This window comes from Pimephales promelas, chromosome 21 (assembly GCF_988280905.1).
Source record: "Pimephales promelas chromosome 21, fPimPro1.hap1.1, whole genome shotgun sequence".
NCBI classification, from domain to species: Eukaryota; Metazoa; Chordata; class Actinopteri; order Cypriniformes; family Leuciscidae; genus Pimephales; species Pimephales promelas.
Window position 1 is genome coordinate 20,988,844 of NC_142789.1, and position 24,214 is coordinate 21,013,057.

The 24,214-nt window shown below is 38.0% G+C and overlaps 3 protein-coding genes across 4 annotated transcripts in view; 1 reads left to right on the forward strand and 2 right to left on the reverse strand.

Moving 5' to 3' along the window:
- The window catches only part of efcc1 (EF-hand and coiled-coil domain containing 1), a 22,410-nt gene extending 17,479 nt beyond the window's left edge, over positions 1-4,931 (reverse strand). The window contains exons 1-2 of one of the 2 annotated variants that reach the window (XM_039674267.2): positions 3,768-4,931; positions 2,386-2,801 (exon numbers count right to left, since the gene is read on the reverse strand). In XM_039674267.2, coding sequence (XP_039530201.2) covers positions 2,386-2,801; positions 3,768-4,460 — 1,109 coding nt within the window. In that variant the 5' untranslated portion in view covers positions 4,461-4,931. The remainder of the gene's footprint in view (positions 1-2,385; positions 2,802-3,767) is intronic. The other variant, XM_039674266.2, reaches the window with a different exon arrangement.
- A 925-nt stretch (positions 4,932-5,856) lies between these two features.
- cfap92 (cilia and flagella associated protein 92 (putative)) lies at positions 5,857-15,287 on the forward strand. Its single transcript, XM_039673764.2, has 15 exons — positions 5,857-6,082; positions 6,197-6,399; positions 7,025-7,244; positions 7,592-7,723; positions 8,438-8,581; positions 10,301-10,482; positions 10,570-11,411; positions 11,519-11,713; positions 11,992-12,262; positions 12,337-12,498; positions 12,598-12,702; positions 13,154-13,307; positions 14,280-14,488; positions 14,693-14,856; positions 15,026-15,287. The coding sequence occupies exons 1-15, from the start codon at positions 5,857-5,859 to the stop codon at positions 15,219-15,221; spliced, it is 3,405 nt and encodes a 1,134-aa protein (XP_039529698.2). The 3' UTR covers positions 15,222-15,287.
- Positions 14,780-23,713, reverse strand: acad9 (acyl-CoA dehydrogenase family, member 9). The gene is made up of 18 exons (XM_039673784.2): positions 23,455-23,713; positions 23,185-23,278; positions 22,256-22,357; positions 22,065-22,171; positions 21,865-21,965; positions 21,697-21,775; positions 21,437-21,611; positions 20,809-20,882; positions 20,643-20,718; positions 20,482-20,552; positions 20,282-20,401; positions 20,067-20,195; positions 19,662-19,741; positions 18,611-18,737; positions 18,261-18,338; positions 16,750-16,878; positions 15,761-15,833; positions 14,780-15,516 (listed from the first exon to the last, which is right to left on the reverse strand). Exons 1-18 carry the CDS (start codon positions 23,632-23,634, stop codon positions 15,416-15,418), a joined length of 1,896 nt encoding a protein of 631 aa, XP_039529718.2. The 5' UTR covers positions 23,635-23,713; the 3' UTR covers positions 14,780-15,415.
- Positions 23,714-24,214: the final 501 nt, after the last annotated feature.

Here is a 24,214-nt window from a genome sequence, read left to right on the forward strand (position 1 = left end):
AATGGAACTCTCCCCAAATGTGTCAGCTCCATTGTGATCTGGAATGAATTATTTGGCTTAAGGGCATCAATGGAGAGGCCATAGAAAGTAAAAGTTCACCACAGACTTCACATAGATTAGTGCAGCCTAGAGGTAGAAAAGTGAATGTTTATTAAAATAAGTCAATGTGTTTCTGTCAGTAAAACCCACATCTTACCACAGAATTGATAACTGAAAACACTCCAGACTTTCAGTAAATCCACTTTTATCAGGATTGCCAGGAATGCTGTCCCAAAATTAGCATGCAAGAAATATGTAAACACTGATGACGTTAAGCGTAACGTAATTAAATGGTTGCGAGCTAGGAAAGTTCAATGACAGCCTAAGAATAAAACCCAAACTACGAAATGAGTGGTTCCAAGCAGTAGCTGTGCATAATTTCAGCTAACCAATATGGGAGCCCATTTGCCACACACGTTGACAACTAAACGAAACCAAACAAAACAGGGTCTGCACCCGAGAAGCAGAACCACATCAAGCCAACCTAAATAGCATGTATGTTGGCACAAGTCTGCACAATCAGGGCCAGCAAGTTCTGCTGGGAGCCATTTTAACCAAGAGGAATCTCAGTTCACTCTGAGTCAGATTATTTGAATCTCCATTATGTAATGAAACTGTTTACTGCATTCAGTCTGGTTCGGGTGACAATAATGCTTCTAGCAGAGTAATCTCATTAAAATCCAGAAACAAAATACAAGCTTTCATTCCCAAAAGAACTTTATCACAAAATAGCAGTAGCAGCAGAGTCATATTTAACGAATCTAGGATGAGCTCTGCGATACATTTCAAACTGTTGAACAGCTAAAGTAAACATCCTTACTTGTAAGAATCGTTGCTAAATTGTCATGTTTTGACAGAGTCTTATACATTTACATCAGTGAAATCCCCAGAAACAGATGCCAAATTGTGGTTAGTGGAGATAATGTCTTCTTTATGCTTCATGATTCCTGAAGTAAGCTATCCCAATGTAAAAACAGATGACCTCACCGTGACAAACGTGTGTGGGTATATGATACCTAGTTAGGCCTGCTGCATAAACGCTGTCAAAACTGCATTAAAACAGTAGTTTCACACATGGAATAGTAAACTCTGGGTCATTCTAAAAAGAATCCTGGGTTATCTTGACTCACATTTCACACAATTCAAAATTTACCCGAGGTTAACAATTAATCCTGCATCCATAAGCGGACATTTCACACTGTACATTCCTAAATGCTTGGTTAATGTCCTTATTTGCATATTTGCAGTGTCAGTGTCACTGATTGGACGAACGCTATATGCACGTATTAAGTTAACACAATTCATGAAAATATTTTTTTTTCTGTGTTTATTACAACTTTTTTTTTAATTTGTCAAATCAACTTAATAATAATGAATGTGGTTCAGATTACATAATATTTTGAGTTTCTTCATATTTTAAATTTCAATCATCTCAAACTTTAAGTTAAACCAACGATTCATTTTTACAGTGAATGCTGTAAGATTGCACCAGTGTTAATTTTGACAGCAAATTTTGATTTAGTTTTAGTCTTAGTCTTTTGACTAAAATGCAATTTAGTTTTAGTCATATTTTAGTCATCTGAATTGATTTAGTTTGTCTAGTTTTAGTCGACGAAATTCAATATGATTTTAGTCGACTAAATCTACAGTAGATTTAGTCGACTAAAATATAATGGGTTTAGTTAAATTGTACTGCATTCATTTAGAATTTAGAATAGAAGAATTCTATTTAGAAGAATTACGGAGGAATTACTAATAGAAGAATTACGGATAACCGTTTTTGCATCGTCACTCTTATTCATATCTATATGTCTGCTCTACTCATTCTCCCAGACGTTCGCATTTTTTAACGTTTTATGATCAGCACGTTACAGTACAAATGTGCGCATCTACCACTCACGCAGGACATCAGTTCTGACTGGATCGCTTCCCAAATCGTCACTATCTAACATTTTCGTCTAGTTTTTGTTCGTTGACGAAAATGTCAATAGATTTTCGTCATAGTTTTTGTCATTCAAAATTAGTTTTTATTTAGTTATCGTCACATTTTCGTCTGTGAAAAAATGTCGTTGACGAATAATTTTCGTCATTATTTGCGTCAACGAAATTAACACTGGATTGCACATCCTCATATTATATAATGCAGACACTATTAGTTGTCCGTTTTTAAGAATCTAGTCGTAACATTCTAACACCTCACTGATTCACTCATCTCATGCAGGGTTAACAGTGCAAAAGTTGTTAAAAGCGAGGTTTAAACCGGCGATTACCTGGGGTTAAGCACACGTGTGATGCATTTCACTTGTTTTTGTTCCATCTGGCCTTTCACGTAAGAATTACACTAACCTGTAGTACAGAAGCTCCATTTCTAGCTGCTCAACGTGCCTCTGCAGAACAGGCACATGACTGGCTTTGGTCTCCAGCTCCTTCACTTTCTTGAGGCCACTCAGCACAGCTTGTCTGGCTTCCTCCACCCTCTTCCTCATCTCCACCTGCTCCTTCTTTAGAGTCCTGTTACAATCCTCCAGCATCAACACAGTCTCGCGTGATACTCGCAGTTCTTGCTCCAGCTTACGGTTGAAGAACATGGCCTCCTCGATTTGCCCATCCCGTGAATTCCGGATGAGCTCCACTTCTCTCAGGAAACTCTGGATGTCCTTCAGGTTCCCAGAAATGTTGGCCTTCTGGGCTGTTCGCCTTTGGTGGGAGACGAAACAGCCACCCTCTGGTTTATGTTTCGAGTGGCTTTTCCATAGACCCACCTGTGACACACAGAAGCATATCAGTAGAATGTGATAGTATAGACCTTATGCGCCAGAGAAACAAGCACGCAGCCATCTTTGTGAAAGCGGTCCTACTCGACCCGCTCCGAGCGGGATTCGAACCAGGTCTCCACTCCAGAGTCCCGCTCGGATCGGTTTGAGGCCAAGGGAGTGAGGTTTACACACAATGCTCTTACTGGCCTATGTCCATTTGAAATTCCGTGTTTGAGGAAGCCCTGTATATTTCTTTAGCATTGCTGTCCAAGAGTATTTACTTATTTAAACTTAACAAAAGCCATGAGCATTATAATGTTTGAAGCGGATGTCATAGAAAAGTAAACTGGAAAGGTTTTAAAATGAGTGGTTCATTCATAAATGCGTAAGATCTTACCTTCATGCTGTGGAAGTAAATACCGGAACACAACGAGCACTGAAAAAGGGGCAGGGTTATATAAGGGGTATCTAGACCAGGGCTGGGCAACTTTGGCTTTCGAGATCCTCTCAAGATTAAACTCACCTGCTTGTAAGACCTTACTCAGGTGTGTTCGATTAAGGGGTTGGGACTAACCTCTGTAGGAAAGTATATCTTGAGTTGCCCACCCCTGGTATCATTGCCACTCATAGCAGGCATTGGTTGTCACAGAGTAGAGGACTATATTATTTATAACTTTATTAGGCCACTCTAAAAAAATGCTAGGTTGTTCTAACCTAATTTTGGGTCAAACATGGACAAACTCAAACATTGGGTTAAAAATGTCATTTAAAGATGTAACCCAATGGCTGGGTTTGTCCATATTTGACCCAAAATTGGGTTAAAACAACCCAGCATTTTTTTTTTAGAGTGACAGATTAACATATGTGAAAATATTTTTAAAAAAAGACTCGATCTAATAATCAAGTAGATGTTATGTAGAAAATATCGTTGCTTTGTATATTAGTCTATGAACTTGATGAGAATGACTGTACCTGTAGGGCCAGTGATCGAGCATCACTGCTTTGAAGAGCCGCGCGCATGTCCTCCACCAACTCCCTGAGACTCGCATTTTCCTCCTCAAGTTTGGCTATCCTGTCCTCAGCCTCTTCAAGTGCCACGATTTCCTCGTAACACTCCCTGGTGCAGGATCCCAGCTGCCTACAACCTGATGTGTGTCTATCCACAGTAGGCGAAGAAGGGTCTCCGCTTTCTCGCTTATTGCTGGTACCCAACGACAGCAGCTTCTCGCGCCGCCTCAAAGGGCTCCGGAGTCTGATCTGCGTCTCTATATGCTCGCTCTCCTTGCCAACCAACAACCTCCCATTCTCATAGTGACACCCAGCTTTGGTACTGAAATAACCGCAGAGTTTTGCGTGAAACTGCCTGAAGCTGAACTCTTTGGGTAGATTATCCAATATCCCCGCGCATTCCTCTAGATCACACTCTTTATTGAGTCCTAAAATGTCGCAAAGAATGTTAAAATCCTCGGCTGGTATTTTCCCATCTCCCTGACAGTCTAGGTGATGAAATATCTCTTGGAGGTATTGATCCAACCCGGTTGCGAGGACTATAATTTCGTTTTCCACTCCACGGTCTAGTCCGTAATGATACGCCAGAGTGCTCACTATCCATTGTGTCCTGCGCGCGGGTCGGCTGTATGGATCGCATGCGTCCGACTTTTCCATCCTTTTTCACAAGAATTCCATTTATAGAGCCTAAATGGATTAATGGATTCAACAGATCCTCTAAGCACACAAACAGCATACCAAGTTCATGTCATCTGAACACCAGACCGCCCCACTCTTGTAGTAGAAACTCTCGCGCGGTGCGCGTGGGGGCGTTGCAGTAAAGGGAGCACTGCCCCCAAAATCTTAATTGCAGAGGGAAAAAAAACTTTTGAAAAGGAGTTAAACAATAAAGGCATTTCAGGAGCCAATGTAGTAGGCGTAGCTATACAGGATAGTTCATATTACACATTTACATAAAATCAACCGATAGGACAAATGTTAATTAAAACAAATAAAATCTACGTTGCAACTTAGGCTACTGAAATAAAATTTCATTATTTTATGCATACAGGTTGTAACGGGTATATCAAAGTTAATCAAAATTGAAGTTTTCATGAATAATGCAAATAAATAACTTATGCACAAAAGAGACTAAAACAATTAACCAATAGGCCTACAAAATTAAATAATGCAATAAACTAACTAACTAAATATAAATATTCTAAAATGTACATAAATCTTTTATTTTATTATAAAATGCTGCATTTAGGCCAGTCTGGTTAAATATAAATCGATATAGTGCAGGTAGACATTATTTTATTAAAAAAAAATAAAAATCTGTATTCTACAGTTGAACAGCAAAATTACTGTTTTTGAAATTACTGTTACTGTGCATTTTTTACCGTATTGCAAAGTAGTGTAATAGCCAGTGGTGATAACTTTGGACTTAATAGCCTACTCGAATTATGCCCTTATAATACACACAGAGTTACCTTTCCTAAACTTTTCTTTGGTTGCAAGGGAATTGGTTTATATGGAGACTGTCTAGGCCTATAGCAGAACCAATCTTTTCCTTTCAACCTCTAGAAAGTAAAAGCTTTGAAGTGGCTGTGGAGTCGAATGTCGATTGGCCACTGTGTAACTGCTGTTGACTGTAGTTATGTTCCATGAGCCGCTTGTCATATCCTATATACCAGCGCGCGCGCTTCATTATGTTCACGCGACTCCGGTTGCCAAGGCGACGCAAAGCATTCCTTATAACAAAAGCCAACGTTTCAAAGTTCTCTAATGCTAATGCGCTCAATTAAAACATAAAAGTAGCGGTGAGGGGAATGCTGGAAAACAGCTGTCAGTAAGTAAGTTTTGTTGAACTTTATAAAATAATAGTTCTTGCTAAAAGCAGAATGGTTAAATTAGAAATTAGCCTATACAGATGATATTCATCTTGTAGGCTACTGTGGTATTGCCATCTGAAACCATTAGGCATTACTATCGACTAACGTTACACTACAATAGTAACTTACTTGTTGTGATAGTTTTAATATCTTCTAATCCAAGACCATGTTTCTAGAACATGGAATGCAGGGACTCAGCATCACCTGACATGAAGAGAAGTGAAGATTTGCCTTTAAACGCCGAACTCCACACAGACTGTGGACCCGATGCTGACGAAATTGAAGATGCAGATATGAAGATGTCAGAATCCAGTTCTGTGGATGAACAAACCATAACAACATTCACAACAGACTCCAGCTATGTTGTCACGTGTACTGTCAGCATTGCATTAGCAGTCTTTAAAGGTATAGCGATGGTATTGTTTTTATTTGTGATAATGATATAAATGGTCATGCCTAAATAGCCATGCAAATTTGCGTGAATAATAATATTATCCTGTGTTTTTTTTTTTTTTTTAGAACATGAAGAGTATTTTACAAATACTGAGAAAAGAAAAAAAGTGCCAAAGAAAGAGCCATCCTGTGTGGTAGTGGAGGCCCCCAGAGCTGAGGGCTATTATTGCATTGAGTACAACATGCTGCCTGATGAACCTGAACCAATCAGAGCGGATCTAGTGATCTTTGGTACATTGGCTAAAATCTACATGGGCAATGAAACTAAGGTAAACTATTGGAATTAATTAGGGGTTAATAAGCAGGAGCTTGTAAATGCTCAATTATTTATATGTAGAATAATACTTACTAGAACTACTTTGAGTTGATAAGGAAACAGTTGTTGTTGTTGTTGTTGTCAATGAATCTATATATTATGCATAAGTTTGTCTATCACTGGTCCAAAGAAAGCTGGGCTAGAGTTTCAGTTAATTGCCATCTTGAATTCATTGAGCACCTCGCTGTTTAGGGTGAACACGTTTTGTCTACCTAGAAAGAATAATTTGCACATTTGATTACAGTCTTTGCATGTTTTTTAATTCATTGTTTTAATGACATTAAATATTTTCATTAAATATCTCTATAGATATTAAAGGGATACTTTTTTGGAAATAGGCTCAATTTACAACTCCCCCAGAGTTAAACCATTGAGTTTTACCGTTTTCGAATCCATTCAGTCGATTTTCTGATATTTAGAAGAATATCAGTAACCAGACAGTTTCTGGTCTCATTGACTTCCATAGTATATTTTTTTCCTACTATGGAAGTCAATGCGACCAATTCTTTGTCTTTAAAAAAATAAATAAAAAAAATCTTCAGATAATCATGAAATCATGTGTTATGTGTTCTGACAAGGTGCTGAAGCCTTGGCGAGAAGGAAACCAGGTGTGGGTGGGTTGGTCTCAGAATCTGAAAGTCAAGGTGACCAGAGAGCTCCTAATTAAAATGGCCTCCCATAAGGTCACAATTAGAGTATGGGACAGCAAAGACAAGATATCCTTCAAAGCCAGAAATGACAGACCCAAAGCCTTCAGACTTCCACAGGAGAGGTCTGGAGAGGATTCAGATCAAATGGGTACGATCTGTTTTATTATTGCTTCCAATTAGGTTTTCCTTTGTTGTAATTTTCACTGGACTGAACACCTCTTTTATATAGCAAGATCTATTCCACAGTTTTAGACACTTTTTGACTTTACGAAGTGAAATGCGATATGAATAAATAAAATCAAATTCATCTCAGTTACTTCAGAAGGGGGCCATTTGAACTGATTTAAAGACATTCATTTACATCACAGTAGGCAGAAACATGACTATGGATCTCATGTGTGATATGTGATATGCACATGCACAATACATCATGCATAAATTCTAGTGATCATTCTTGGAAAAAATATTCTGTTGCAACATCAAATGTCTTCAAAGGTGGCATCAGGATGATGGTTTTTAATATGAGAGCTATCTATGAGAAGGAAAACCGGAGAACAAGGACATCTATGAAAAACAGCAACGCTCCAGTATCGGCTGACTATAGAAAGGAGCTTCGCTCTTCCACAGGTATGATATAATGCTAATGTTTACACTGAATGCTAATAAAAGACTTACTATGATCCATGCTTATTATGTTTACAACAATATGCATATAGGTTTGATTGCGTATCATCATATTAATGCCTAAGTACGTTATAAGGATAAAAAGTTAGTGTTCGGTAAGATTTTCATTTTTTATGCACACCAAAGCTGCATTTAATAATTCTAATGTTTACACTGAATGCTAATAAAAGACTTACTATGATCCATGATTATTATGTTTTACAACAATATGCATATAGGTTTGATTGCGTATCATCATATTAATGCCTAAGTAACGTTATAAGGATAAAAAGTTACAGTGTTTGGTAAGATTTCTTTTTTTTATGCACACCAAAGCTGCATTTAATAGATTACAAATACAATAACATTTTTGTAACAAAATAATTTACTATCAATTTAATGCATCCTTGCTGAATAAAAGAGTTAATTTCTTTAAAAAAAAACAAAAAAACATACTGACTCTAAACTTTTGAAAGGTAGTGTATATTGATCTATACACTCTAAACAAATGCTGGGTTATATCAACCCATGTTTGTGTTAAATACAGACCAAAGTTTTATTTTAAAAATTGAAACCAAGGTTTCGCATTTTTTAAAAGTGTACAAATTGCCTCATCACAATATTATCATTATTGAAAAAGCACAAAATGATTCACTTTACTTCTGTCTATCTTTTTAGTTCCTATTAAAAGTGGCTTAACAAAAGAAAAGTGCCAAATAGCACCCACTAAGACGACCCTCCAGGAGACTGCAGAAGTCATGGAGGCGCACCAGGAAAAGGCAGCCGCCACTCTGGAACTCAGTATCGCCCCTCTTCTTGCAGGTAGTTTCTCCCTAGCAACCTCAGAAGAGTGCAGTACATGTAAAGATTCATGTTCTTGGATTATAAGATACTTGCATTAAAGTCCTTTTGGTAGTTTTAGGATCAAGTAAAAGCTTTTGTATTCTTCACTCGTATGGCTCTCATACACAGGTTTCCTGTAAGTAAATGTGATGTTTATACAATACATCTTGATCATGACTTCAGCGAGGCAGCCAGCCATTTAGGGGCTGTTTCCCTTATGCCTGAGCGCTATGGGGTGGATCATGTAAGAGAGCTTCCCTGCAGGATTCGTGATACTTAGCCTCTAATTGGCTGTGGAATGGCACCAGTCAAATCCGACAGACTAGTTCTTTAGCTTTTGATGTGTCTCATCCAGACCCCCAGCAGGAGCTCCTGATGAAAGCCTTCACTTGGGAAATATTTTAGCCCTGTTACCATAAAGCCGAGCCAGACAAATCACACGTACCTCCTTTCATTGCAGGGTTGTATTTTACAGGATGGAGGCTACCATTCAGTACTGTTATTATTTCACCAAACTATTATCCATTAAAGAAAGAATTCGCATATGCACTTTATAGGAATTACAGCTATGTAGAATTTGGAAGTGGATGACATTCCCACAAGTAAACTATAACATAAACACTATGTTTGAAGGTTTAATGTCAGTAAGACTTTTGTTGTTGTATTCAGCAAGGATGCATTCAATTGATCAAAACTGACATATACACTTAATATTACAAAAGAGTTCAAATTGTATATCAAATAAATGCTGCTCTTTTGAACTTTTCAATTAATTAAAGACATCCTAAAAAAATGCATCACAGTTTCCACCAAAAATATCAAACAGCACAAATGTTTTAACATCATTAGTATTAAATATTTTTTGAGCACCAAATCAGCATATTAGAATGCTGTCACAATATTAATGAATTTAGTGTATTTTTAATCAATTAAATACAACTTTGGTGAGTAAAGAGACTTTCAAAAACTTACGGACCCCAAACATTATGGTCAGACTGATCTCATGAAGTAGCGTGTAGACACGCCAATTCGTATTTCCATTTTTGGTGTGCTATCAAGACGCATAATCGCTTTTCAGCGTGTTTATGAACGCCGTTGACTTAACGTTATTACTGTATATATAAATATATGACTAACCTCAAACCCGTCCCTAAACCTAACCGTCACTGAGGTTAATGGCATTTATGACTGTTCCCTTACCATCCTAGGAAAAAAAAAAGATCCAGATGTAGATCTACATTTTGCTTCGTTTCGCGCGGACATTTGACGGCGTGTACAGACACGCGCAATCACTCGGACGTTAATGGCGTAGACATACACGCAGATAGCTCAAAATGCGTAGAGATAACACGCCACTTGACTCGAAAGTTGCGTGTATGTTTACGCAAAAGTCATGATGTCATGCTGCAATGGTAGTCATTGCCCCAGTTATACAGACAAAGCTTAAGGCTCAATCCCAATACACCCCTTGGCCCATTCCCGACAAGGGGTAGGGCCAAGGAGTGAATTGGGATAGTCCCAGACTAAACTGCAGAAAACAACGTGTTTTATCTCAGGAGAGCACACTAGTCAAGGCAAGTTTATAAAAGCTACTTAAATGTCCTGATTAGTCTAAGGCCTAACCCTGTCTGTGAAACCAGACCTACAAGTAATATATCTTTTAAACATTGGCTGGCATGTACTGTGTCTTCATCCTAGGGAGTATGACACTCATTGACTGCCTGGAATTCAGTTCCGGAGAGGTGAAAGAGGGATTCTGGAATGTCACTCTGGATCAGCCACTTGTATCAGAGCAGCTAAAGGCTGAACTCAATCCACTAGTCATCACGGTTTTATCTGCTTCTCTGCCATCATCCCCCGTCCCTTTCCATGTACTGAAGGTATGCCATGTCAGAAATGATTAGTTGCATTACTCAACATCAACAGTATATTACATAAGAGGAATAATCAAATTCATCTTTTAATAGGAAAAATGCCATCCTGTCTACTGCCAGTACAAGTTCCACAACAAGCCTATTTACAGAACCAAAGGCCATGATCACAACGCTGATATCTACTTTAAGGATGTGAATGTGATTTTTACCGGTGAGAGTCCTGGAAAGCTTTTTGAGTTTCTTAGAGGTCCACCAATGGAGATCGAAGTCCATGATCGGGATAGAAAAAACGAAAAACCGTCCAGCAAACCCGCTATTTTTGGGACAGACCCCAATGATGCCAAACTAGCAAGTGTAGATCTATGGACTGTTCATAATGCCTTAAAGGCAGATACTGAACACCATGATCCATATGGACTAGCAAAACTAGACCTTTCAGATCTTCTCAGAGGATGCAGATATTTGAAGCTGACATTGCCCATTCATTGTCCTGCTTCTGGGAAAAATGAACAAAGAAGTTCTTTTAAGATTTCCTCAGATATCGCAATGCCAGAGGGTCATTATCTCGAAGCTGACGCCCAACTAAAAGTCCAGGTGCAGATAGCTTACCCACTCCATCCTAAAGATGGCAATGAAGGAGATTGTCCTTTTGGTCGCATCATTTATGTCTTTAAGTATAATAATACTCGCATCTTAGCCAAACTGACATCCGAAATTCAACAAATTAATGCAGATGCATTCCAACTAAGTCTTTATCCAGAGGAAACTATTCAAAGGGTCCTATCTGGTCATAAGATAAGTGCCAAGGAAAAAGAAAACAAAAGGCTAAATATTCTCACTGGATTTCATTTGATGGATACGGCTCTACACCTCCTTGTTCTGGAAGGATTGAAGGATCAAGCAGTCAAAAGACTGTGGACTACAGTGCCTATGAAGTAAGAAAGTCATCATTTAAAATGCTCCCACGTGTGCACAACATTTACCAATATGCAGCAAAGCAAACATTTCTGAAGCTCATACAGACCGAACTGACCTTTTCCAGGTTGGATGGAGATGAGGAGGAACAGGTGACTGTGCTGTATAACTCAGGATTGAGTTTCTCAAAGCGACTGTATGACATGATTGACGTGGGTCTGAGTCCGATTTGCCTTCTGAGGCCACTTGAGACCATTATGATGGAGCCTCTGGTGTTTATCAGAAATACGGTTCCTCGTTCCTGTCTTGAAGCCATGAAACGGTATAATTGCAATTACACCCAATCACATCTTCTTTGCCTTACAGGTTCCAGCGTGGTCCATTTTTTCTTTTCTCAGTAGGTTATACTAAGGAAGAACAGAGTTTGGATTAGTAGAGTATTTTGGTGTGACTACAATTTCAACATGTTGACAAGTACAAATATACTTCACAAATAAGCATTTGCTATATCTGCTAAACCTGGATGAACAAATGTTGTGAAATTCAAAGACATTGTGCCAGAAAATTTAAATGTTTGTTACTAACCTGTATACTAATCAGTATTAGCCACATCCGCCAAGCAAAGAAACTTCAGGAAGCAGTGCACCTCAACCTGTTCCCATCACCCGACATGCTTCTCAGTTTAAGCAAGGAGTTTGGATCGGATCTCGGGAGAAAAGAGCTATGGATGGCGACAGAGTCCCAGGAATCTCAGGATACACCTGATCATCTTAACATTGGAATGAGAACTCGAATACCTCTAGACAATTTCAACACAGAATATTTACAATGGAAACAGTATGAAGGCAATAATGTGAAAAACTTCATTCAGGTAATGAATTACTGAAAAAGTTTACAGTCTCAAAAACTGAGTCAGCGATTGATTAAAGGCAGTTTTTATTTCAGGCAAATATCGAAGAGGTCCATAGGGCGAGTATCAACTTGCAAAAATCAAAGCCTAATGTTTTTTCGGATAATGTAACTGATGATCAGATCATCCATCACCACAATGTTCAAATGAACTCTCTAACTCAGAGTGGAGAACTAGTCTACCGAGAACTTTCAAAGGTTGGCATCAATTTACATGAAATACATAAAACAACTTCTAAGCCTTTATTTAGCAATGCATAACCAAGTAAAATGTGGCTATTTATCCTCTTTCTATAGGACTCCACTTGCATTCGCTTCTCTTACCCAGGTTTTAAGAGCAGTTTTGAATCTAACCAGCACCCAAAGCGTCCAGACGATGCTCGGATAGAGGAGCTGAGAATGGTGCGGTTGAGGTCATGCCATGCCACCATTACCCCCATCTGTGTCATGTTTCTCTCTCAGTGCAATGTCAACTTTATAGGCATTCCTAAGAGCTTAAGCAAGAAGATAGAGTTTTACTGATGTTTACCTACCTTGCCCACCTCTTTACAGATCCCCAAAGCTTAAAACAGTATTTAGTTACAAGTACAGTGACGGGGCTAATGCTGATTGACTCATGGGACACAAAGCGTTATCTAGAAGCATGTGCTTGCCTGAAATTGATTTATCTGCCTTTCACAGTCTGTAACTTATTGTTCCCTGCTGGACATGAGCATAGCACCCAAAAATGTGAACCTTACAGATGACAGACTGATGTTATCATTAGCAGTTTCTCCCATTTAAGCAACTGCATGTGTTGTGTGTGTGCTTCTCAAATTAAAAGCATTAATTTGTTATGCCAATTGGTTCACAGTCTTGGAGAGAAAACATTCTCCATGGGAATAAACTAAAGCCAACGCTTTCCAGATCCGGGCTGCCATGGATCAAGAGATTTCAGGATTTTGAACTTTACTCCAAGCCCCCGTTACAGTTTGGACCAGAGCTCCCATTGAGCATCCATTTGACTGGTAACTTTTTAACATGAACAAATCATGTTTGATCATTCAAATTAAACATCTACTCACCAAATCAGTAAATACATGTACATGAATTATTGATTTGCGTGGAAATGTCTATTTTTTATAATTGTGCCGGTATACTATCTTAAAGCTCCCACTAAAGAATTATAAATTAGTGGCCATTCACACAGAATTATTTTTTTCATATGAAACTTGTTCTAAAAATGTGGTGCTCAAGAAGTTAAAACTTTTTAAAAATCTAACTTAAAGGTGCATTTTGTAATATTTAGGAGGATCTGTTGACAGAAATGCAATATCATATACATAACTATGTTTTCAGTGGTGAATAAAGACTTACATTATGAACCGTTATGGTTTTATAACCTTAGCATTAGCCATTTCTATCTATAAAACGTTGGCCATTTTAAAATAGCCATTATGCGGCACCATGTGTCTATAGTAGCCCTAAATGGACAAAAGCGCTTAAGCAAGAAGCAAGCTAAAATGAGCAAATAAAACAAACACACACAACGTTGAACAAGTAACAATAATATTCAACTAGAAGCAATTAAATAACATTCTCCTTTTTTTATTATACACACACAAAAGTATTAAAATTCATGAACCTATATTATAAAACTGACCTGAGATCATTTAAACTTAGGACACTAGTTTATGGGAAAAACCATATCATCGGTTTCTAGCGACGAACCTTTAGAAGTTTTAAAACTATGATGCAACAGCCTTGTTTGCTGAAATCAAGTGACTTGGTAAATTTGAAACAAGCTCCAAACCACTGATTCGAAACAAAGATTCATAAATGTTTAGAAATTTCATGAAGCATTGTTTCAAAAGCCCCCATTACTAGCAGAGACTGACCAATCAGAATTGAGTTTTCCAGAAAGCCATGTACAGTTATAACCATGAGCATCCTTGATCATTGATCCCAAAGCGACTTGTTTTACCTTGTATTTCGTGTAGGAGAGGCTCTCCATGAGGACGAGCTCCAGGCTGCATATGCTCAGAACAGGTTCCAGAGGAAGATGTTGCTTGGCGAGAGTTTAACAGGAAGAGGAAGACTTCCCGAGTTCAAATGTCACATGAAGAGAGCAGGCCTGGATAAGCTACAAGACATACTGAGTGACAAGCCCATGAAATATTCTCTGAAAAAGCCAGGAATGGCTTTAAAAGTACAAAAAAATTAGATAACCGCAGAAAATAAAAATATGCATGACAGTCAAATATCATTTTTAAAATTATGCAAGTTTTATTGTTAGATAAGTTAATATTGATACTGATGTACATATTTTCTTGATAAACTCTCAACAAACATATTTCAGTATACTTTAAAACAGTTTGCTATTCGAGATCTAATCCCTGTTTTTTTTCTTCAGCCCATTCCCGTTATTTCTGTGGTCCAGTCTTCTGAAACGACCAGCTCAGCAGAGAAGGAGGCCAATGTTCCATTTGCTCCGGGACCCTTTCAAAACCACAGCCTGAGCTGGGACAAAAACGCAATTCCAAGATTCTCATCCCAGTACAGCAAATTCCATTTCCGGTTAGAAATAATCCCTGTGCTTTCATTTGTACTGGTTTAAATTAATATACCACAACTTGGAAAGGAACGTGAACCATTCAGAGTACCAAATATAAACTCAGGAGCGCATAAATGAGAAAAAACAAACAACGAAACTGCTTTGACACTAACAATTAGATTTTTTTAACAGAGATTACTGGAGGCCACATTCAATCCTGCACAAGCGAATTGCTTTACCGTTCATGGATGAAGAGCCAAGCATACACTCCTCCTCCCAGAAACCTGCTGAAGGCCCACAGACGCCAATGAAAAGTGCCCACTTCAAACACAGCAGAAACATCATAGAGATGAGAACCAACAAAGACATCACCTTACATGTGCACTAAAGGTATTACTTCAACAAGATTTTGATTTTATGTCCTTCAACCAATATTAAGAAGCACTTGTGGCAGTATGTCATGGAAAACCGACATAAAAAGAACTAAAACATTATAAAGTGAGGCTCAATCATTACTGCACTTCTTTGGGGTTAAACTGAGACACAGGGTTGTGGGAAGCCTGTCGGACAACGAGAGCCATTTCAGAAGGTCCTGTCCAGGGGATGTGAGCAGACATATGCCCTCTTGGCTAAGACCTCCTGGGCGATCTTCTTTATGTTGGCATCGTTGTTCTCTGGGGAATCTGTAGAGAGCACACACCCCAATCATTCACTAAATCTGAACGCTCTGATCTAATGCATCGCATTGACTAGAGTTATTAGGTGGATGGTAATTGGAACAGCATGAAGAGCGTATGCAAGTGTTAGTGACTGACTTATGGTTTGTAAGGTTGTGGAGGAAATTCTACAACATGTGCAAGCGCTTTGTCTTGCTATGCAATAAAACGAGGGCGGCTGGTATCAATTAAAGCTGTGCGTTTTACTCACTTTTTTGAAGCTGAGTCAACAAGAAGTTGTTCTTGAAATGAGCATCCTTGCAGAAAGTGTTGGTGAGCAGCACCTGAAAGCCAGTGGAGATTTAACAAGGTCGTTTACGTTAACGATTTCGAAATTAATGTGCAAGCAAATTTCCTTGATAATGACTTTTTGTTGGCAAAACTCTGTGACCTTACAAAAGGAGAATCCACAGAAAAAAGATGCAGAGGATGCAGAAAACAGTGATTTTACATTGCTATAATATTTCACAATATTACAGTATTTGATTTTTATGATTATTTATTTATTTCAAGGTTTAACAGGGTCCACAAGTGCGACCACATATAACTATGTACAAAACCAGGGTTTGCTTGTACTAAAAACGAATAAAATACACATAAACATGTATATTAATAAGTTAGGGGTGGAATAACAATTACAGTATTTGATTTTAATCAAATAAATGCAGCCTTGGTGAGCATAAGAGATTTCTTTCAAAAACATTAAAAAAAAAACAGCAGTGCATGTTTAAAAGCAAGTATAACATCCTATAAAGCTGGATAAAGCCAATTGCAATCAGCATTAAATCAAAAAAAGTCATAAAATTGTTTCCATCAATTGTTTCTCTCATGCAAAATCAAAACCGCTGTGCTGCTATAAATTACAAATTAGCTTATTGAAATGCCTCCCGGGACTTCGGAGGAGAAATGCATGATTTTTCACATTGCAACATCCAGAAAAAAATTTAAATGATCCTTTCAAGTTTAGTCCTCTCTCATTTCAGTTAATAAAGCATTTCTTTTTTTCCTGCCCTAATCTGTACTCGTTCACCACCGCATCCTTCGTTTAAATGCTTTGACTGAACACTGGAGAGTGGAGACATCTACCCTCTTTCTTCAGACAAGTCTGAATACTGTAAACCAGTTTACAGGTCCAGGTTACGAGCTCCTTCACTTGCCTGACCTTGTGACCTCAGTGAGGAAGGTTTAAGAGTCTGTTACCTCATGGTCATGATTGCGCAGGCCGATGCTGATGGAGCGACTGGTGCGGGACAGGACGGCTGTCATGGCGTAGAGGTTAATTAATACATCTGCAACTTTCTTCAGCACAAGCTGCTCCTCAACGATTGTCTGAAACAGACCAAGTTTCAACTGTTTAATCTGTGATATTAGTGTTATTTGTTTATTTTTTAAAGGTCTTAATGCAAAAAAATTTTTTTTTAATTTTTCGTCATTTATTACTATGATTTTAAATTCTCAGTAGCCAGTACTCCATTGTTTAGTATCACATCACATGATCCTTCAGAAATCATTCTAATATGCTGATTTGGTTTTCAAGAAACCTTTCTTACTATCATCAATGTTGAAAACAGTTTTTGTGAAAAAATCGTGACAGTTTGAGGATTGCTTGATGAGAAAGTTCAAAATAACAGCTTTTATTTGAAATAAATATTGTGACATTATAAATATCTTTACTCATTTGAAAAATATAAAGCATCCTTGTTGAATTCAAGTATTCATTTCTTTAAAAATAAATAAATAACATTTTACCGACCTAAACTTTTGAACGGTAGTGTCCACAACCAGACAAATCTTACTAAATTAGTTGATTAGCTTTGTAAATAAATATATAAATGCATTTACAAAAAACTATCATATAAAATGTTAATAAACATTTAAGCTCACATTTGTCTGTATCTAGAATGAATCACTGTCTGAATATCATATTTCAAGACGTTTCAGTTGATCTAGGTCATTCAAAGTATCGGACAAATCAAGGCCGTCCTTACGGTAATACTCATAAAGAGACAAGCACATCCTGTGCCTGCCTTTATACAGTTCGTATTTCACACAGCATGTAGGCAAAAACACAGCGGCGGGGGGATTTATTCCTTTAAAAATGTCCTGCAAATGAGAATGAATGAAGATGAAATATTGTGCGCTCCAAAAGAAAAAAACTTGTGTGGAAATCTGAAGCACTTCCAGGTTGCACTCTTGTGACTGCAGTCTGAATACAACAGCACGGCCACACAGACGTTCATTCAGAAAAGAGAGAGTGAGGCCAGCTGTGTCACACATGAACATTACCTCAGCCTAACAGGAAAGAAGGGACCAGAGATCGGGTCCCAGCAGCGCTAACGGCCCACGCTAATTACCTTGTGCGTTACGATAGCAACCGAAAGAAATAACATGGCTGTACGTTAAACGAATGGTCATTTTTCATTTTCTGGCAGCATCTGAGGAATGTGGACAAACGCCGATTAAAAACTGATGGTGGGGGAAATGTGAGATTGATGGGACTGGTGACTATAAATATAGCAGTTTTAATACAGACAGAAAGAGTTTTTCTTCGGCATGACAATATCCATCATCCAGTGTGATCAAAATAAATTCAAATAGTAAATGCTGAAGTAAAAATCTGTAAAAACAATTATACAACAAATACATTTAATTTATCGAAAAACAAACCAGCTGCAAAGTTTCAAAATAACATAACTACTTTAATTTATTACCTTTCCATATCGGTACAGTAAGTTTTCCACAGTAGAGCCGAAGACTGCAGCGTTCTGCTCAAACATTTTGGCGCTCTCCTGTGGGAGAATGATGACATCATCACTTTGCCGAAAAACAAGCTGGGCTCAATTACTCGACCACACGGGTTTAAAGGAGAGATCAGAGGGAAGCATTGCGCCTGATGACATGTCAATTGCAGGAGAACTAGACGAGATCAGACGTGAGGGTGACGGGACATTTACAGGACGTCAACGTTATTATTACCATGACGTAGTCCGTACATTCATTTCATGACCACATGATTATTGCTGATTAGTCAAATAGAGAACAAGCAGCATTGGTTCGGTACCGTCAGACTAGGGTGTACAACGCCATCTTTGCCGGTCAGTCCAAAGTCCACCGTCCTCCCCACTGAGTCCTTCAATTTCTTTCCCAGAATCTCAAACACCACCCCCACATTTCCCTTCTTCATCTCCCTGTGAGAAGACAATTGCACGTTAAATAAAGCAGATGTCTTACTCTTCACTTTCATGTCGTTCCAAACCTGTAAGACTTTTGTTCGTCTTCAGAACACAAATGAAGATCTTTTTAATGAAATCTGAGTTTTCTGTCCCTTCATTTGGCTTTATGCACAGCTGCACTACTTCCTGAACTTCAGCCAGCTCCTTTGTTTCCTGTCTGCCATTATTGGACAAACTGATTGATTCAGATGTGCGTGACCTCTGTAGTCACAACAATAATCAGACACACCCGGATTAAGAAGTTTGTCCAATAATGGCAGACAGGAAACAAAGGAGCTGGCTGAAGTTCAGGAAGTAGTGCAGCTGTGCATAAAGCCAATTGACAGCTACGCAACGGACACTTTGATGCTTCAAAAAGTTCATAAAGAGATCCTAAAACTAATTTAGCGGTTTAGTCCAATATTTTCTGAAGAGACTCGATTATATGATGAACAGATTTAATTTAGGCTTTTATTCACATTTAAACATTGATCAATGCAAAAATCAGTTATGGTAAATGAAAGCACAATCACGCTTGCTAGAGAACCAATGAGGTTCATTTTCACACGTCAAGCAGTTTCGGTTGAGATTCTGTTTTTGTTCACTGATCAATGTTTATATGTGAATAAAACCCTAAATTTAATCTGTTCATCATATATTATAAAGCGGTCAGACTAAACAGTTCAATTCATATTGATTAGTTTAACAATCTATTAACTTTTTGAAGCGTCAAAGTGTTGGTTGTGGAAGGTACATAAAAAAAGATCTTCAATTGTGTTCTGAAGTTGAACAAAAGTCTTACAGGTTTGGAACGACATGAGTGTGAGTAAATGATGACAGAATTTTTATTTTTGAGTGAACTAACCCTTTAAATCATTAAAAATGGCATTTCTTACATACTTTATTTTTCCTGTTAGTATTTTTCCGGCATACTGCATTCCTGTAAGTGCAATGTACATCCTCAAAATCTCATTAGTACCCTACAAACAGAGAGAGAGAAAAGAAAACAAACAGAATTATATAATGCGTTTCTCATTTAATTGTTTTTGCACGTTTGTGCTGGAACTTACGTTTGTCAGTATGCCCCCTGGTGGCCAAAAACTGATTTTCTTTACTATTACTACACAAATAAAAGCAGCCATTCATTTAAAAAAAAAGTAATTTCATTAAGACAACAAAACACATCTAATAAATTTCAAATAATCACATAACATGCACCCTTATACTTCACAAGTCTGAGCTTGTCACAAAGCTTACACATACAGCCGTGCTTCCCTTTCATATCAGTGTAACACTCTTCTGTACCTCAAATATCTGGAGGATGCGGCAGTCCCTGAGGTAGCGCTCGTAGGGGTAGTTCTTGGTGAAGCCCAGGCCTCCTAAAACCTGCAGGGCTTCACTTACACAGATCCAGCTGCCCTCAGAGCTAAAGACCTGAAAAAACACAGATGTCAGAAGCAGCTCCAGTGAGAGGTTTTTCATTTAAAACTTTATGGGATGATGATTTCAAGTTACTTCACCTTGACCATAGCGGCCTCCAGAGAACAGTCTGGGACTCCAGGACGGTCCATCATCCCAGCAGTGAGGTAAGCCATGCTCTCCATCACAAACGCATTTAGAGCCATGGTAGCAAACTTATCCTGCATCCAAATCAAATAAAATGCTTAATAAAGTGAACAAATAATACCAACAGAATAATTCAATAGGACTAAAAGTGTACCTGAATCATTCCAAACTCAGAAAGGCTCCTGTTGAATTGTTTTCTTGTGCCTGCATATTCTGATGTCAACTCTGGAATCACATGGCATGACAAGGATGTATAGTTTAGAGATTTCAATTTAAAGGATGTGTTGAGAATTTGCAAATGAATGATGTCCTCACCAATGAGCTTCTTGATCATCCCTGCACCTGCACTGCCCATGCTGAAGCGCCCATTATTCAGGATGTTCATAGCGACCTAAACACGATGCACACGTCACGTGTCAATGCAACACATTATATTATCTTAGTGTTATTACAAAATGCACTGGTTGTGTGCTTGGATCACCTTAAAACCACCACCGACTTCTCCAATTACATTCTCGATTGGCACCTTGGTGTCTTCAAATGACAACTCACAAGCTACGGAAAGTACAAATATTCAATGAATGAGCGTGCCAAAAAAGGGCACAAACACCCTTTTAACTTCATTTTTATCTATAAATAAATTGGGTAACACATTGCAATAAGGTTCATTAGTTAACTACCTTAGAACAATACTCCATCCTCTAAAATCTTAGTTGATATTAATTTCAACATTTACTAATTTGTATTTGTTAACATTAGTTAATGCACTGTGAACTTACATGAACAGCTGTATTTTTATTAGCTAATAATAACAAAGAAGATTCATAAATATTGTAACAAATGTATAGCTCAGTGTTATTTCATGTTATTTCATATATATATATATATATATATACACAGTGCCCTCCACAATTATTGGCACCCCTGTTTAAGATGTGGTCGAGGACTTCTAAAAATTCTCCCTTTTTTTTTTTAAACAACATAGAACCCAAATGCAAAAAAAGAGAAAAATCCAACCTTTTATTTAAGTACATTACTTTGGTGGTAATTTTTTTTTTTTAAATTTAGAAAAAGAAAAACTTCAAATCATGAGTATCTTTCAAACTCACTGTTTGATCCTCTGATGCCTAGTTTGTCTTCAGGTTTGCCACTGGTGATGCCACCGAACGCCCTCTCTACAATGAAAGCTGTGATCTTATCTTTCTTTTGACCATCTTTGTCAACAACTTCTGTCCTGGCAAACACGGTCATGATGTCTGCCCATCCTCCATTAGAAATCCAAAACTTGAGATCAAACAACAAGATTTAATCGAAACACAGCCAGTGAAGAGATTTCACTAAGCTAGACAGAATGGTCTGAAGCGGTCACCTTTGTGCCATTGAGCAAGAAGTGCTTCCCATCCTCTGTCAGCGTGGCCCGTGTCTGTATAGATGCAGCATCACTGCCGCTAACACACAAGAGTACATTTCATTTAAAATAATCATCATGGCAGATCTGAAAAAGGATCGGTTGTAAATCTTAGGTGAATTACGGTACCTTCCAGGTTCAGTGAGGCAGAAAGCTGCAATATGCTCTCCTGTTGCTAGTTTGGGAAGGTATTTTGCTTTCTGAGCCTCATTTCCAGCAATCAAAATTCCCTAAAATGCAGTGGCTGTTATGTAAATTGTCTCTCAAATATCAAACAACATAGTAGTAAATATAGGACCACAATGCATCACAGAAAGTTGTTCGCTTACCTTCAGGCCAATGGCTTGATGTGCTGCAAGTGTGACCGCAATCGCCGCATCTAAAGAAGTGATCTCCCCTAACCTGGCATACATGGTGTTTGAGAGGCCCAGACCACCTTGAAACATGGAAACAAGCAGATCAAACTCTCTGACGGTAGATTAGAAATAGTCTCTCGTATGAGGTCAGAGGTCAGTCTCACCATATTCTTCAGGTATCTGGATCCCAAACAGCCCTAGTTCCTTCAGCCCATTTAAAGTCTCAGGAGGAATTACGGCCTCATGATCGATCTTCTTAGAATCAACTAGAGGTGATATTTGCAAAAAAAGTACAAAAAAAATGACATTTCTCAGTCATTTGAATAAATCCATGAAACTGCAAAAGCTGAGATTAGGTTAAAACTATTACAACTTTTGAAATATAACATCTAAAAATCTTAAAGAAGATTTTAAATTTCCATTGTACAAATTACATTTACAAAATACAAAGGCATTGCAGTAAATCTCGCTGATTAATTCTAATGATCGCTTATCATCACGCCAAACCGTGCAAATAATACTTTGTTCTCTAATTGAGCATGTTAACAATACTCTTTAGATATCAATCCTTGTTTTTGCATGAGACCATTTGCAGTCTCTTTTTCCAAACTCTCAGTCCAAAGTCTTTTGCATTTTACAGCAGGTGAATTTGTTGTCACTGATGATTGTCGTTTGAACCTTTCTGGATCCACCATCAAATTAATATGTTTAATTATATTAAGTGCTGCGACAAAAGGCTATACATCTCCACCTACAACATCTTCACTCGCAATATAACTTATACTAGCTGAGACTCTTCTTTAAGTGTAGAGATGTGAAGTAATGAAGCAAAGGCATGCTTGATAGTTATTACAAGCTTACCGCTTTGAATCGGGCTTAGGGAAGCAGATAGTTTTGAACACTGGCTGGTTATGTACTTGCTCAAAAAATTATTTTGAATAATTTTTAACCCAAAAAAGTTACAGATTGGAGCTTTAAACAAGTGGACTTGATTAACAAGTGTGGACACAAGATTAAAGTATGTTAATATAATATAATACGTCATAACATGTACAGAAAGCTCACAATAAACAGGCACACCATCTGTACCCACCATCTTCACTGAAAAACTTCTCCACAGGCTGTACAAGTTGGTTCATCTCCTCTAATTCTTCATTGCTGATTTCTGGGTAGGGAAAAACTTCAGCCTGAAAGATGTATATAAAATCAAAATTCATATAAAATCAAAATCTTATACAGAATATTTAACCAATATATGTATGAATACATTGCTTGCTTTCCCCCCTACTCAAGTGCTCAACATTTAAATAGGCAAGTCAAATATGAAAAGAAAAAAAAATATCCTGAATTTTGTTTACAATACCTTGTTAACTTTGCCCAGGAACAGATCTTTTGCATATGCCAAACTCCTCGCACTGGATCTAACGTAGCGCCGCGACTGAAAGCGATGCACACAATCTCCAGTTTTCGCGACTCGTGCAGAGAACAAATTTCTCCCAAGCTTGACCGTACTTGTCAAAAGAGTAAGTTTGTTCAGGCCCATCTTTAACGTGAACACTCACCCTGATCACCCTACCTACGACTGTCTGAAAAACCTTTCACCCATTTTCGTCTCACATTGATGACGACACGAGTCTATTAGGGTGCAGTTCTTTTTATGCCCTTCAGATGTCAGTCTTTAGCTGCAATACACATATTGTTATTCATTTCAATGCTGACTGAAAATTTAATTCCCACTGGTCACGGAATTCATCACAGTTGTTCCTCAGATTTATGTGGATTTCATGCGTTCAAATATTATTAAAAAATAAACAGATATAAATTAGTTGTTCGTGGTTCTCTTTTACTGCAGTCCTTTTCTAGGCATCGACCCAGTGTTGTTGGTGTTGACAACGAGGATTTAGCCCTCAAAGCTGCTCTATTTATAGCCTACAGCAAGCCAGACAGACAGACAAAAGGGCACAGTTCCCTTTCTCACCACCTGTCTGTCTGTAGGTCACAGCGTCAGACTTGCATAAGAAACAGTTTATCCAGACATGAAAACATGAATCTTGAAGCGTTCAGCCTTGTCTTTATTACAAATATAGCCTACTTCCATTCAAAAGTCTGGGGTTGGTTTAAAA